Genomic DNA, 15823 nt, shown 5'->3' with positions numbered 1-15823 from the left:
CCCCTTGAGAAGGAAGCCACAGATGAAAATGTCAAACAAAACCTCGGACCACTATGGTTCGAATTCAGTTTAAACTTACTAAACCCCTCAAAATGCTCAAATGCTCAAGATGATCATTTTCACCATGGCTGCAAAAGCCTAACTCTGGAAGGAGTTACAGCTCCATTTCTGAATCAGGTTTGGGGGCATAATGGAATGGAACCTAGAGGATTTATTGTATAGTGTTATGACATGTGCTCTTAGGCATGTGAACATATCTTTCCAACCTCCCCAAAGTATCTGTAAGTGAACTCCTTTTCTTTTTTCCATCTCTTCTAGATGTCCATCATGTTGCAAATAAAACCGATTTTTATAATAATAATATTAACAACTGACAGTTACTGCACTTTCACTACATGCCAAGCATTCTATATACTGATTACAATCATTTTTTCCTTTTCATTCCTCTAACTCCTCATGAGATAGGAATTATTTTTTATTATCTCCATATTATCTTAAATAATATGAAGCCCAGAAAGATTAGGTAACTTGCAAAGTCACACAGTGAGGATAGAACTGAGTAAGGAGCCAGAAAAGATTCCCAAGTGAGGAAAATGATCAATAATGGTGAGATTGGCATAATTTTGTCTATGAATTCTGTGGTGTTGTCTTAGTCTGGGTTACCCAGAAAGCAGAGCCTGAGGCAAGGAGCTTGTGGTATGTTTCCTCAATTAGGGAATGCATTTCCAGGTGTGAGGAACAAGGGGAGTGAAACAGAAAAGGAGGAGCCACTATGAGACAAGATGATCAAGTTGGATTGTTCAAATCCACAGGATCGTCCTCCAAGAAGGTATATAAACTGCATCTCAAAAAGTCCACCTGGAGGGAGAAAGGGAGGAGAATTTATTTACTAGCCATCTCCTTTTGTCAAATGTTTGCCTCATGGGGCATTCACTCCCTGTATTTCAGTGATTCGCTTATGAGAGTCCTAAACAGAATCCTGTGGCATTCTGTATCTTGGCTTTAACCTCTCCCGGGGGTGGGCGATGAGAGGCACACAGGTGCAGCCTGAGGTGAGACACTGTCAGCAGGAACCCATATAGAGCTGCTGGTACTGAAACAAGAGTGGGATGTGGCTGACAGGATCTGAAGTGTTGCCTCAGAGGTATCTGAGAACTATGTGTCTTCTTTTCCCTGCAGGATAGAAAGAAGCAACTCAGTTCTAGAGTGTTACAAGTGGTTGGATGCTTATTAATGACTAGGATGCAGAAAGCTAGCTTGGAGTCCCATGTAAACATTGAAATAAATTCTCATGCCCTACTCTACGAAGCAGAGTCTTGAGGCACGTTGGACAATAGCAGTTACAAAGCATAAAAGGGCCAAAAGTGGAGGAGAGGAATATGAAAATATCCACTTAGCCGTTGATTCTTCCCAGAAAATTAACCGGGGGCGGGGGAGGGGGCCCAATCAGTTCTTGGAGTTTCCTGAGGAATATACCCTCTTTCCTGGAGTGGGAAGTACAACCAATTATGGTGTGATTTCATCTTGGTTGGACCATCTGGGTCAGACTATTGAACTGCATAGAGTGCCATTGCATAGTTCCCTGGTCTAGAGAATCTGATAAAATGTCTTGCTCCTATGCAATGGCTTCAGAAAACAAAATCCCCTTTGTTTTGGACTCAGCAAGATACTAACAGCCACAAGCCCACCTGGAGTCTATGGCCGTTAAAATTAATTTCATATAAAATTAAAATTCAGGGCTTTTAGTGATAAAAGTAGGTAACTCTCCATAGGCTGGGACTAATCCCCAATCGTTCTAAGGAAAGTGGACCCTGATAAGGAAGGTCTTCCGATTGCTAGAACCTAAGCCACCTGACTGAACCCGAATTGCAGGGGCAACTGGGAAAACATCTGTCATTTTTAACTAATATAGTGGGTAGTAATCTCTGCCTCACAAAATAGAAGAATTTCCCAAACATAGGGAGAGGATTCAGATTCTAGGTAGCCAGAAAGAATGTCAGATGTCCATTTTTGCTCCTTTTCCCTTTCCTGTTAACAGAGTCTTTGCCTGGTACCAATGTTCTCCTTGTACCTATGTCCTTGATATTTACTGCTAAACCTCCTTGATAGTTAGCACAGCCAAAAGAAGAGACATGGCAGAAATAATCTTGCAGGTTTATCCAGCACTCCTTATCTGGACTTCATTGGTTGGGCTGGTTCAACAGCTGCCCAAGCTTGGAATATGATGCTTTGCATTTCAAATCTGCACATGGGATCTGAAAACTGGAACCACTAGCAGAAGCAACTACATCACACATGGTTATCCAACTGCCCAGTAGAGTTAATGCTGATTTATTATGATATAGGAGACTCAAGTCACAGCCCTTGCTCTCATTAACCAACATTAACCATGTGATCTTGAGGAAGTGACTTAATTACTTTGTATTTGGTTGCCTAATCTGGGAAGGAAGGAAGGGAGGGAGGGAGGGAGGAAGGAAAGGGAAGGAGGGGAGGGGAAGGGAGGGAGAGGAGAGGGAAGGGAGGAAAAACCCTGGGGGATTAAGAATAGGGGAAAGAAAACTAACACAGGGAGTACTTGTAATGTACCAGGAGTTTTACTTCCAGCCTTTACAAAAAGCTGTAAGACATTTTGTTGATGAAGAAACTGAGACAAAGGGGCCAAGTCTTCCCCCAGTCATAGAATTACAAATTGCTGAGCCAGGATTTGAGTCAGTTTCATCCAGCCTCAAAGCCCTTGCTCTTTCTCCATTTGTTTTGAAAACATTTTGAATTACAGAAATAATAAGAGCATCACTTAAAAAAAAAATTAAATGAAAAGACTCTTGTCTCCTTAGACCATCATCCCTCCCCAACCCCACCCTGCTCCACCCCGACAAACCTTCTCATGTCACCATATATAACCACTCTTAGCATTTGAGTGTGTATCTTTCCAGAGTTTTTCTGTGCATTTATACACTATGCATACAACCATAGAAAGCATATAATATTATTTATATGTGTGTGTATTTTTCTACAGAAAATGATGGTATCATTCTCCAAATATCTTTTTTTTTAATTTTTTTTAAAGATTTTATTTATTTATTTGACAAAGAAAAACACAGCGAGAGAGGGAACACAAACGGGGAGTGGGAGAGGGAGAAGCAGACTCCCTGCCGAGCAGGGAGCCCGATGCGGGACTCGATCCCGGGACTCCAGGATCATGACCTGAGCCGAAGGCAGTCGCTTAACCAACTGAGCCACCCAGGCGCCCTCTCCAAATATCTTTTTACAGCTTGCTTTTTCATTTAACAATGGGTCTTGCAGCTCTAGCTATGCTAGTACATAAAGAGCTCTCATTCCTTCTAGCTGCTGCACAGTATTTTATTCCCCTGCTGATGGATATTTAGTTTGCTTGCTGTGAGCCCATGTTTCTACTCCAACATGGTTCTTTGTTCCACAGATGAGTTGTACAGCCTCTTTTACCTCAAAAATTCTGTGGCGTGAAGAAAATGAAATGAGTCTGAGGACATAATAATTTATTTCCAAACAGCTCATTTATTAGGTAGTGAAATAACACCGAATTGTGAAATACATATGTTACACCATTAAAATAAAAGAGCCAGAGACTAAACAAAAGTATCCAAACAAGTCCAGGCAGGCTAACTGGCTCTCTGGCAACTAACAACAAACCCAGAGTCTACTTCGTGTTCCAACTAGAGACAAACCCAGAGTCTACTTCACGTTCACTTAACTATGTGACTCAAGGTTTTGCATGGATGTTCTTGATTACAGCAGTTTATTCTATAATAGTTAAGGTTTAACATGATAGCATGAAATGTACTGGATACTATGCATATTATATTATTTTTAACATAATGATAATCCTTTAGAGCATATCTTCTTATCTGCATTCCATTGGTGAACAAACTGACGGTAGAGAGGCTGAGTAAGTTTGCCCAAGGTCACAACCTAGTGACAGGACCAAGTTTCAAACCCAAGTTTCCACTGTGTCATCCATTCCTCTTAGCCAGAGTTAATTCAGAAGGACCTGATCATAAAGAACAGGTTCACACCTGATGGAAAGGATGTCAACACCTGGACCTGTGCTTACCTCTTCACTTCATCTCCCACTCCCTTCTCTCTCCTGGCCCTGGCCCTAAATTAATTATAACTACCCCAGAACACAGTGCTATGGACTTCTGCCCATACTGTTTCTCTTTTTCTAGAATATTCTTCCACTCTTTGTTGGGGCAATTCCTACTCCCCCCAAAATTCCATTTTTCAGCTCAAGCATTACTTTCTTCAGGAAAACTTTACTGTAGCAGTCCCACTTAACACTTGAGCAAGATTAGGTTAAGGACCTTTTCCCAGTATTTTGTGTTTACCTTTCTCAGAGCACTCGACAATGAATGATGCATTTTTGTTGCTTGCCTGTCTTTGCAGTGAGCTCCTTGAGAACAGGAACCATGGCTTATTTGTAATTGAATCTCTAGCTTTAGCATAATGCCTCATGCACAGTAGCATTCAATAAATGTTTGATGACTAAATCTTAGAGTGACAGCGAAATAGAACCTCTAAGTGGACTCTTTAGCTCCATACATGCTGCTTGCCCCAAGATGGTTACCTTAGTGCTCCCCCCGCCCCCACCTGTTGAGCTTCCTAACTCCTCACTTCCTGAGCTGGCAGGCATTTTTTCCTGCATCTGATAACATGGAGAGAGTGTGGCAGATGGAGTCTGGAAGCCTGGAGTTACAAAGCCTGGGAACCTTAGAGACAAAGTCTCTGGGACAAAACAGCCCTTCCTTATGTAGAATCCAGGTTTATTTGATCTACAAAGGATGGGGTATTCCTCTACTGCGCATGAAGCTAGCAGAATAAAATGCTAAGAAACAAAAGGGAGCTGAATTTTATTGAGGAAAAAAAATACATTGTAGAAGAAAAGTAATGAAGATGTCCCAGGAAGTGTCAAGGAAAATGTATCATTCAATAGTTTTAAAGAACAAAAATCCAAAGATCCAAACCAGGAATGTGTGAAACATAAACAGATTTTGCAGATGATAAATTGCTCTTCTCTACACATTTTTCTCTTTTCAGTTACAGATCATTTGATGAAAAGAATTTGTTTATTCCAAGTTTGCCAACATAGTTTTTGTTTTGACAGTTCAAGGGATGTATCGACTTTCCTTAATGGCTTTGAAGCCTCACTATGTAGAAATTTGGTATTCTAGGCAATGTTTAAAAAATATTCATGGAACTGAAACATACAACTTGTGTTAACTAAATATTAGGAAGGAAAAAATAGTAGCATCAGAAAGCAATTGCCATATACTCCAGAAAAGGCTGATAACTGCCATCTGAGTATTTGATTATTATTACTTTTTTTTTTTTTTTACCTTTTTCTATTTTACATACATATTTGTGTTCACATTTCACGATGATAACATACAACGTCTGGTAACGGTATACAGATCATTTCTTTTAAATAGAATTGTTGCTAAAACCCAATGTTTTCATATTTGGTATGATGGACTGTTAGCTGGAATTTATACAAACTATCAGGAATAAAAAGCTGTTCTGTTCTTAATGAGCATGGAATAATTTTTTAAATGATAACCTTTTATCTCAAGAATTCAGGTGGATTATTTTCCTTATCGATCCAACTCTATGGTTTATTAAACGATTGTGTTAGAAGCTCTTTTCCTTTCCTTTAGGAAGTTTCTGAGATGAATAACAAATCAGGAAGATTGAACAGATGTTCTAATCATCTGGTGGCTGGTGGAGCAGGTTTGGTTGAGGATACTACACAGAGCAACCATGCATGATTTTGTAACATGATGCATTGATCAACCGGCAACTCCACTGTATACTCCGTCACGCCGGCCCTCGGGAGGAATCCGCTGCCAGGGGCTCCTCAGCTGCTGCTTCCAGGAGTTACACTCCCGCTCCTCCCACGAACTCCCATTGCTTTTCTAAAGGGGACCCGCGGCACTCGGGAAAACCCGGACAGACGGATCCCTCCGACTGCGGACCGACTTCCCTTCCCAGGCAGGAAGGGCTGAGTATTTGATTATTATTAAAAATAATAGGTAATAATACTTTTCTTCCTGAGTGCTGACTATATGCTAGCCATTGTGCTAGATTCTAGCAATGCAACAGGAAGCAAAACAGGTCTGTCTTGCCCCTGAGTGGGTAGATATTAAACAGATAATTACACAGGTATGGATATAATTATAAAGGTTGGTAAGAAGAGAGGATTTTATTTTTTTTTTAAGATTTTATTTATTTATTTGACAGAGAGAGAGATAGCGAGAGCAGGAATACAAACAGGGGGAGTGGGAGAGGGAGAAGCAGGCTTCCCGCTGAGCAGGGAACCCGATGCGGGGCTCGATGCGGGGCTCGACGCGGGGCTCGACGCGGGGCTCGACGCGGGGCTCGACGCGGGGCTCGACGCGGGGCTCGACGCGGGGCTCGATCCCAGGACTCTGGGATCACGACCTGAGCCGAAGGCAGACGCTTAACGACTGAGCCACCCAGGCGCCCCAGAAGAGAGGATTTTAAAGAAAGAGTAACAGGGGAGACCTACTCTAGATTGATAATCAGGGAAAACCTCCTTAAGAAAATGATATTTAAGCTGGGACCTAATGAACGAGAAAGAGGCAGCCAGGTGAACAGTGGTGGGGAAAGAAGTATAGGCAGAGGCCACAGAGTATATAGATATCTTGACATTGGAAAGAGCTTGGCCTTTCTAAGGAACCGAAAAAACAAACTATGGGTTGTTTTCCTGCTGGTTGTCAGATTAATTGCTGCCCCTGCCCCTGCCCCTAAGCCCTGGTATATAGTACAAGGGCCTGACCCCTGCAGCCTCTGTCAGGCTATCTTGTCAGGTGGCTCTACTGAATAGGGCCAAGAGAAGGAAGTGGTAGGAGAATGGAAGGTAGGCAAAAGGGAGAAGTTAGGATATTTCTACCTCTTTTTTTTTCTGGTTCAAGAGAGCCTCTCCAGCAGTGGTGATGCCTTCTCCGTGGCTTTAGAGTTTTTTGGCTTTGAGTAAAACATAGTGATAACCGCTGTCCTTTATTTTGGAACTAAGGTAATTGGCTAGGGACACAATCCTTACAGTTTAGTGGCACCTCCTTGTACACAGGAGTGTAATGGTGATTACAAGTTGCTTCCTTCTAGAAGGTCATAAGTTTGTAAGAAATAGCAAGGCTAACAAATTGCAGCACTCACAGATTAAAGCCCCATCCATTTTCCCACTAAAAGAGGGGGGAAAAAATCCTGTGACCCATTTCTGGAACAGCTCGCAAAGCCATTAAAGTTTTGGTCAGGACAGCCAAGGTTTTTAACAGTGACTCACATGATCAGAAATCCACGTGGAAGCAGCTGCCTGAATTTTCTTTCTCTCTCTCTCTTTTTTTTTTTTTTTTTGGCTAACGATAGTGAGTGAATAAGTCTACCCTTAGCATAAGAAAATTGCACATGACCTAGCGTGAGTTGAGTGTTTGTAACTCAAATATTTATAAAAATAGTTACCCTCAATTGGGAACTAAGGCTGTTCTAGAATCCGTACTAGTTGATTTACAAATAATATTAAATTTTCATGATAGATCAAAATCACCCTCAAGGCTGTTAGTATTATTTTCTTCTTTTGTAGAAGGGAGACTAAGGTTTGGGAATATCGTGAAACTTACTTAAGGTCAAAGAGACAGTAATTTGATACAAGTTCACATCTGTTTGACTTTAAAATCCATAATATTGTGCTACACTACAGTATTTCCTTTTTGTCGGTAATCTCATAATAGCTCAGTTTCAGAGTGGAATTAAGCATTACAAAACTAGGGAATGAATTATATTCAGCTTTAAATATCAACAGTAATTGACCCAAGACCTCTAATTTGTGACTGGTGGCAATGAAGTAGAAGCAAAAGGGTGTTAGATCCTATTGATCTATGGATTTATTGGGGAAGCCAGTAGCTCTTCAAAAAAATTTTTTGTTGTTGTTGTTTTTTAAAGATTTTCCTTTTAAGTAATCTCTCCACACATCGTGGGCTTGAATTTACAACTCTGAGATCAAGAGTCCTATGCTCTACCATCTGGGCCAGCCAGGCACTCCTGTTGTTGTTGTTTTGAGTAAAAATTTCAGATATGTTGCACTGGCCCCCAGCTAGTGTTTGATGCTCGGGATCCATCCTCTTTGAGTATGATGATCAACGCATTCCTTATCACAGAAGGCATGTAAGAGGATGTTTGGTGCTAACTACAACTAACCACATGGTTCTCTGGAGTATTGTGCAAAAATCCTTCTGGGAATGAATCAACAGAACAAAGTCCCTTGACGTCTGCCATGACTTTGGAGTATGCTTTGGGATGCTTGGGGAAATTTATACCTGCCCTCCCTGTCCTAGCAACCCATGGGTGGTACTGACATTGCTTTAAGTGCTTTGTGTTTCCTTCTTCTACTGGAATTCCCGGTCCAGTTCTTCAAACCCTTACAAAACAGCTCATCATAATACATGATATTTTTCTTTCTTTTTGTTTTTGAAATACAAAGCTAGGAAGAAGAAAGAGGGGAGTTTGATAATGGTTGCTGATAGGGCATGCACAGGAAGAATGACTTCACACCGCACACACTGGACCTGGAATAGCATTTATTCAGAGGAACTTACAGAAGCAGGAAGAGCAGGCGTGCAGTCCCTCCTTTGCCCGCTGCTCTCTAAGACAGTGCAAAGTGATCTACCGAGACTGCAGTCTAAACTCTGAGCTAATAAGCTGCATGCGAGGAAGATCAGCATCAGCTGTGGCATGACGCGGGCCTGATGGGCATGATGAGTCCCAGCCTTGGACTTCTCCGGTCATGCCTTCTCAGCATTCATGTTTCCAGCCATACCAGACCCTCCCTGGCGTGAACAGGAGCTCAGGCACAAGTCTCGCGGTTGCAGGTTTCCGATGTATGGAACCTTGGCCTCTGAGCCTGCTCCTCCAGCCCAGTTCCCTCTCAGGATGCTTGCCAAACAGTCCCGCCCTGCAGGAAGCCTCCCTCATTCTGGGAGGGCTTCCAGGGGCTAGTCTCAGATAAATTAACCTTTACTTCTTACTGCAGCATAAATCAGAAGTCCTCTGAGGACCAGCTGGAATTGAGAACATCTTGTCAGAATGTGTTGGGCTGGCTGGGTCTTTGTCAACACATCAATTATCTTGGCCTAGAGTACTTATATTGTCATCCTATCAATCAAAAGAAATCGATCAAATCAAGTCTTCGTTTCACAGCTCAGAGTTGTTCTCGCCAACACTTCTGTCTAAATTCTTGCTAGTTTGATTATAAACAAAGATGATTCTTCCAGTAGTCTGACTGCTCAGTTCCTCTGAGTTTTTTCTCCACGGATATTGTCCTTTACCCTACCTCAGCCGCTCACTCCCACAATCACTTCGTGAATCTTATTATTACCAATAATTGCCACTTATTTATTATCTGAATTTAATATCCCCACTTCTCATCATTCCAGTTCACTTCCTCTAAAGTTCAACTTTAACAATTCTCTGACCTCATCGGGATTTCTAGTCAGTTGATCCTGGTACATGTTCCCTGGCCTTCACCGCCCTCACACCCATCCCCTCCCCTCTTAAAGTCTGTGACAACCACCATCATCATTTCTGTGCATAGACCCTCAATTCCTTTGCTTCTCTCTCACATAAACTTGGAAAAACACAACCCTGATTAAATCTAACTCTCTACCTACTCCTCCTAGTTTGTGGTTGAAAGAAAGCACTCTACCCTGCTATTAGCTCCATTTTAAATTCGTAATTATGAACATCAAATGGGCCTAATGCTGCCTGGCGATCTCACTAGATTTGCCAGCTCCATTCACCATCCAGCTTTCCTACACAGCTCTCTCCACTTTACCCTAACAAGCTTCCTCCTCCATCCTTGCCCTCAAATGATCCCTTCTTTCCCCCTTCCTTACGAAAACTGAAGCACTCACGAGAGAATTTCTTCAGCGCCTGGCTACACAGTTACCCTGTAGCAGGACCTGCCGTGCATACGCTGCCTTCCTTCCCTTACCTGAGATGAATCCACGCACCTGTCTAAGGCCGGCCCCTCCAGTCCCTTTCCCACATATGCAGAGACATCACTCCTGTCGATTTCTTTCCTTCTCCGATAGCATTATATTTCTCCTCTTAAAAAAGAAAAACTTTCTTGGTCCCATGTCCTACAGCTACTGTCCCATTTCTCTGTTACTTTAGCAGTAAAATTTCTCAAAAGAGGTGTCTGTACCTGCTCTCTCTGATTCCTTTCTACCCTTTCTGTCTTGAATAACCCAAAGCAGTCAGGCTTTTGACCCCGTGACTTCATTGGACTGGCTCTTTTTTTTTTTAAAGATTTTTTTTTTAATTTATTTATTTGACAGACAGAGACATAGCGAGAGAGGGAACACAAGCAGGCGGAGGGGGAGAGGGAGAAGCAGGCTCCCTGCTGAGCAGGGAGCCCGATGCAGGGCTCGATCCCGGAACCCTGGGATCATGACCTGAGGTGAAGGCCGACGCTTAACAGACTGAGCCACCCAGGCGCCCCCATCGGACCTGCTCTTACCAACTTGACCAATGACTTTTACATGGTTTAATTCAGTGATCAGCATTTGGCAGAGTTATTCTCATTCGTCTCCCTGATGCACCTTCTTCACTTAACTTCTGGGATACTGCCTACTCTTGGTTTCCTTCACACCTCACTAGTCACTTCTTATTTTCCTTCACTGATTCCATCTTTATACCTAGACTTTTTAACACTGGAAAATCCATGACTCAGTCTGCGGGCGTCTTCTCTTTTGTTTATCTACATATATTACCTTGGTGATCTCATATAGCTTCTCTAAGCTTTGTTAGAATGGATCTAGGTTGACCTATATTCCAAGGTAGTTGTCCTTAAGGAGTGAATATTCTGGAGTCTTGACTGAATTCTCTAGATGTCCCCTCTGCCTCTCCACCTAGGTTAATTAGAACTTGAACATCTCCCAGCCAAGTGCGAGCTCTGATAATTGTTCAGTTTCTTCCGCAGTAGTTAGGGTTGCCAGATAAAGTATACTTGGGACATCTACAAACTTATTTGTTAATTATCTGAAATTCAAATTTAACTGGGCATTCTCTGTTTTTATTTGCTAACTCTCAGTGTTTGTCTGTCCTTGTGGAATTTCAGTCTCTTTACACATAACCTAAGAGTTCAGCTAAGAGCTCACAGGTTTCCCCATACAGATTTATGGAGCTCTAGTTCTCTAGGTTGTTTGTTTTTTTTTTTTTCCCAGTACTCTGTTCTACAAATTCTTCCTTAGCCCCTGCCAATTCCAATTTTTGTCTTTTCAACTCACTAAGAAGACTGTGCTCTATCTGGGCATACTCACCCTTTGCCACAGCCTAGAAGAGGGGCCCAAGCAGAAAGCCAGGGCAACTGTAGATCTCACTTCATTTGTTTTGCAGGGATTACAGTTCTGGGATGCCTATGGTCCAATGTCTGAAGACAATGGTTTATTTGGGGAGTGATAGTTCAATACCATTTACTCTATCACAGACAGAAACAGAAGTTCGTCCTGTGTCTTTTGAATTTTCTGATGGTGTTTTTCTTTTTTTTGCTGCTGAGAAGTTTAATAATTTTATAAAAAGTCAAATTTGGCAAATATTTGGGATTCCTTTAATGCGATGAAAGACCTTTCCCAATAAATTACTATTACAATTTCGTCCAGTTCCTTTTAGTGATTGGTTTACTCTTTTCCATTTAAATCTTTTTGGTTTCTCTGGATTTATTTTGATGTGAGGAGTGAGGGTAGTATATAGTTTTTTTGTTTTTTTTTTTTTAAAGATTTTATTTATTTATCTGACAGAGAGAGAGACAGGAGAGAGGGAACACAAGTAGGGGGAGTGGGAGAGGGAGAAGCAGGCTTCCCGCTGAGCGGGGAGCCCGATGCGGGGCTCGATCCCAGGACCTTGGGATCATGACCTGAGCCGAAGTCAGCCGCTTAACCGACTGAGCCACCCAGGCACCCCGGTAGTATATAGTTTTGTTGTTTTTTGGGTTTTAGCTAGCTAATAGAGAAGATTAAAGACATCCACAAATGTGGGGGCAGTGTTTCCAGTGAGAGGTGGATTCTCTTTCTCCTCCTCTCGAATTTGATCTGGCTTCGTGATTGGCCAGTTGGGTACAGCAGAAGTGATGCTTGGTGGTTCTGGGCTTAGCATTTGATGACAGTGATCATTTCTACCTCGGTTTCTTGAAGCTGTAAGTTGTTGTGTCGGAGGATTGACCGCCCTGAGGAAGTGGTTGTTTAGAGAGGCCCTGAGGCTACCTGAGAGAGAGCCGCCAGCCAAGAGGAGCCCAGTCTTTTAGTTATCTCTGCCGCGGTGCCAGACCCTCTAGAGAGAACCACTGAGTGACATAGTCATGGCTGTGTGCAGCGAAATCGTCACCCAGCCAGGACGCCTGGGTGGCTCAGTCAGTTAAGTGCCTGCCTTCAGCTCAGGTCATGATCCCAGGATCCTGGGATTGAGTCCCGCATCGAATCCTGCATCAGGCTCCTTGCTCAGGGGGAGCCTGCTTCTCCCTCTGCTGCTCCCCCTGCTTGTGCTCTCTCTCTCTCCCTCTGTCTCTCGGACAAATAAATAAAATCTTTAAAAAAAAAAACAGTCACCCAGCCAAATCCTACTCAAATTCCTGACCCCCAGAGTCACAAGATATGATAAAATGGTGATGTTTTAGCTATTAGTTTTAGGGTAGTTTGTTATGTATCAGTACACGACTCTGACAGCTATCCAGCTACCCCAAGATTTTTGATTAATCCATCTTTTTTTCTACTCATTTGAATTGTTACTTTTATCAAACATTCAATTTTGTTTTGTAGGCCTATTTCTTAATTTTTTATTATGTTTTGGTAATCTTCTATTATTCATTTACCTGTTCCAAAATAGTTTATTACAGTATTTTATGATATATTTACTGTCTGGTAAAGGTAATACTATCATGTCTCCTGTTTTTCAGAATGCCTCTGCCAATTCATCCATTTCCACATGAAGTTTCATACACTTTTGACATGTAACAAAAAGTTTACTATTAGTATTTTGATTGGGACTAAGGTTTTTTTAATCTAAATTTAGAAAAAATTCATAGAAAGTTTAGAGAAAAATTTCTACTTATTTATCTTCTTTGATGAACCTCATTCGTTTAAAATTTTTAAGTCCTTGGAAAATTCTACATGAATAATTTACATGAATAGTTTTTCATTTTTGATACTATAAATAGAAAGTAGTGTTCTATTTTCCCAATGTATTGCTGCTTGAATGTAGGAAATAAATTGGCTTATAAATATATATATAATTTTTTTTTTTTTTAAGTAGGCTCCACAACCTGTGTGGAGCCCAGTGCAGGACTTGAGCTCACAACCCTGAGATCAAGACCTGAGCTGAGATCAAGAGTCAGGTGCTTAACCAACTGAGCCACCCAGGTGCCCCTGGCTTGTATATTAATTTCTATTAATATACTATATATATATATAACTATTCAATGACCAAGAGTTCTTACTTCTTACAATTATGCATTTGAAATTTGTAGGTTGTCTTTACATCATCCACTTACAATAATAATTTTGCCTTTCTTTCCAACATCAATTTTTAAATTTTTATTTCTATATTGTAGGCTCCACGAGGGCAGGGACTTTGTCTCTTTTATGTACTATTATATCTCTAGTACCCACAGGCCTGACCTGTGATAGACACTCAATATACATTTGTTGATTAAATTAATCTTGGATTTAGGATTTCAAAGATCATGCAGTAATTATGAGGCAGGCTTTGGAGTCGGACTGGCTGGGTTTGAATTCTGACTGCTACTTGTTCTATATATTACCTTATCTCTGAGTTAAATTTTCTTAGCCTCAGATTCCCTTTTCATCAGTAACTTGGTGTTCAATAGCACCTATTTCATAAAGGTGTGAAGATTCAATGAGATGAGTAATCCATAAGAAGATCTTAATGGAATACTCGACACATAGTAGGTTCTTTTTTTTTTTTTTTAAGATTTTATTTATTTATTTGAGAGAGAGAGAATGAGAGACAGAGAGCATGAGAGGGAGGAGGGTCAGAGGGAGAAGCAGACTCCCCGCCGAGCAGGGAGCCCGATGCGGGACTTGATCCCGGGACTCCAGGATCACGACCTGAGCCGAAGGCAGTCGCTTAACCAACTGAGCCACCCAGGTGCCCCTACACATAGTAGGTTCTTGATGTGTTTTTATCTTTTCTATTATTTTTCTTCATCATAGACTATAATAATAGTACTAATAGTAAATTGCCCCTGCGAATAATAGGAATACTTATAGTTTCACCATTAAGCATGATAGCTGTTGGTTTGAGATAGAGATTTTTAAAATATGTTAAGAAAGATTATACATATAAAATCCTATTATTAAGGTTTTAATAGAATATGTATAAGATTTGGTCAAATTATTTATTGATATAGTCATATCATTTCTCCTTTAACCATTTAATAGAGTAAATTATATAAATATAGTTTTTAATATTGAAAAATCATGTTCCTTAGGCATTAGGAATCCAAGTGGCATTTTCAGAATTAAGGTTTTAAAAATATGCTTATCACAACACGATTTCTATATACTCTCTTTAAAAAAATCAGTAAGTTCTCACAACATGCAATCTCTAAATTGACCTAATTTGTGATGTATCTGGGAGATTTCAAAGTTCTGGAGTGGATTCACAGTTCATGTGAAGAATATGATGTTATCACAAAATTTATCTGAAAGGGGAGCTTTTTAGAAGCAGGACTTTGGACTTTCTGCATTTCCACAATCATAGAACTGGCTATAGAGTTTATTCTTTGTCACGTGAATTCTATAAATCCTCTTTTTTTGTTTGCACAAGAATAAACTGAATAATTTATTCTGAGCAAAATTATAAATATTTTGAAAATCCTTTCAAAAATGTATAGTAACAACACATATTTAATGTGTGATGATTGTGCATTTTAGTTTTAAATTTTTTTCCAGGTTTATTGAGATACAGTTGGCATAGAACATTGTATAAGTTTTAGGTGTACAACGTAAAGATTTGTTATATGTATATATTGCAAAATGATTATCACAATAAGTTTGGTTAACATCCATCACCACACATAGTTGTAATCTTTTTCTTATGATAAAAACTTTTAAGATGTACTCTTTCAACAACTTTCAAATATACAGTACAGTGTTGTTAACTATAGTTGTTATGCTGGACATTACGTCCCCAGAACTTATTTATCTTATAACTGGAAGTTTATACATTTTGACCACCTTCATATAAATTCTTCTCTTGCATAGACCTTTCTTCCTTGGCAATTTTACCTGCTGTTCGTCTTTACCCTCCAGCTCAAATTGCCAATGCCAGTCTAACCACTCATGAAATCACTAATGCTAAAAGGATTATCTTTATTGTATACAGAGGATATTAAAATTTCTTCCTGTTTATTTGGGTCCTGGCTGCTATGGCCCCTAAAAGAAGTAATTCAAAAAACCACATTTTCTCCAACTTCCAAGTCTTAGTCTGACAAAAGGATTTTTCTCCAAATTTATGAATTTATTTACATAAAAATCCTTTGAAAGCATAAAAATTAAGTCATGTTATTGCACTTTTAATAAACCACCTTTGCTAAAAAGAGTAAATTACATGAAATTGGGACTGTCTTAGGAAATTTCCAATCTTCTAACTTAAGTTTGAAATAATGCTCTTTTAATTCAGTCCTGGTTTAACTTCCATGTATACATTGGCCTTTTATATTCTTGACTACATTAAATACTTTAATTTATACCACGGATAT

At 40.4% G+C, this 15823-nt stretch overlaps 1 protein-coding gene across 34 annotated transcripts in view; it reads left to right on the top strand.

Moving 5' to 3' along the window:
• Nucleotides 1–15823, top strand: part of LOC115940598 (uncharacterized) — a 404464-nt gene that overhangs the window by 131391 nt on the left and 257250 nt on the right. For 3 of the 34 annotated variants that reach the window (XR_014145797.1, XR_014145786.1, XM_081822072.1), the window contains one exon: nt 5691–5789. The exons of 25 other annotated variants lie outside the window; for them this stretch is intronic. Coding sequence is in view for 3 of the 9 variants with exons in the window: in XM_081822072.1 (XP_081678198.1) it covers nt 5691–5692 (2 nt within the window). In the remaining 6 variants the exon portion in view is untranslated. Of the gene's footprint in view, nt 1–5690; nt 7597–8530; nt 11708–15823 lie in introns of those variants that run through there. 6 more of the 34 variants (XR_014145799.1, XM_081822071.1, XR_014145772.1 and 3 more) reach the window with 5 other exon arrangements.

The sequence above is a fragment of the Leptonychotes weddellii genome, chromosome 5, assembly GCF_054177405.1.
Source record: "Leptonychotes weddellii isolate Sample4059 chromosome 5, ASM5417740v2, whole genome shotgun sequence".
NCBI lineage: Eukaryota > Metazoa > Chordata > Mammalia > Carnivora > Phocidae > Leptonychotes > Leptonychotes weddellii.
Note: the sequence above shows the minus strand (reverse complement) of the source record. Positions and strands in the feature narration are given on the sequence as shown.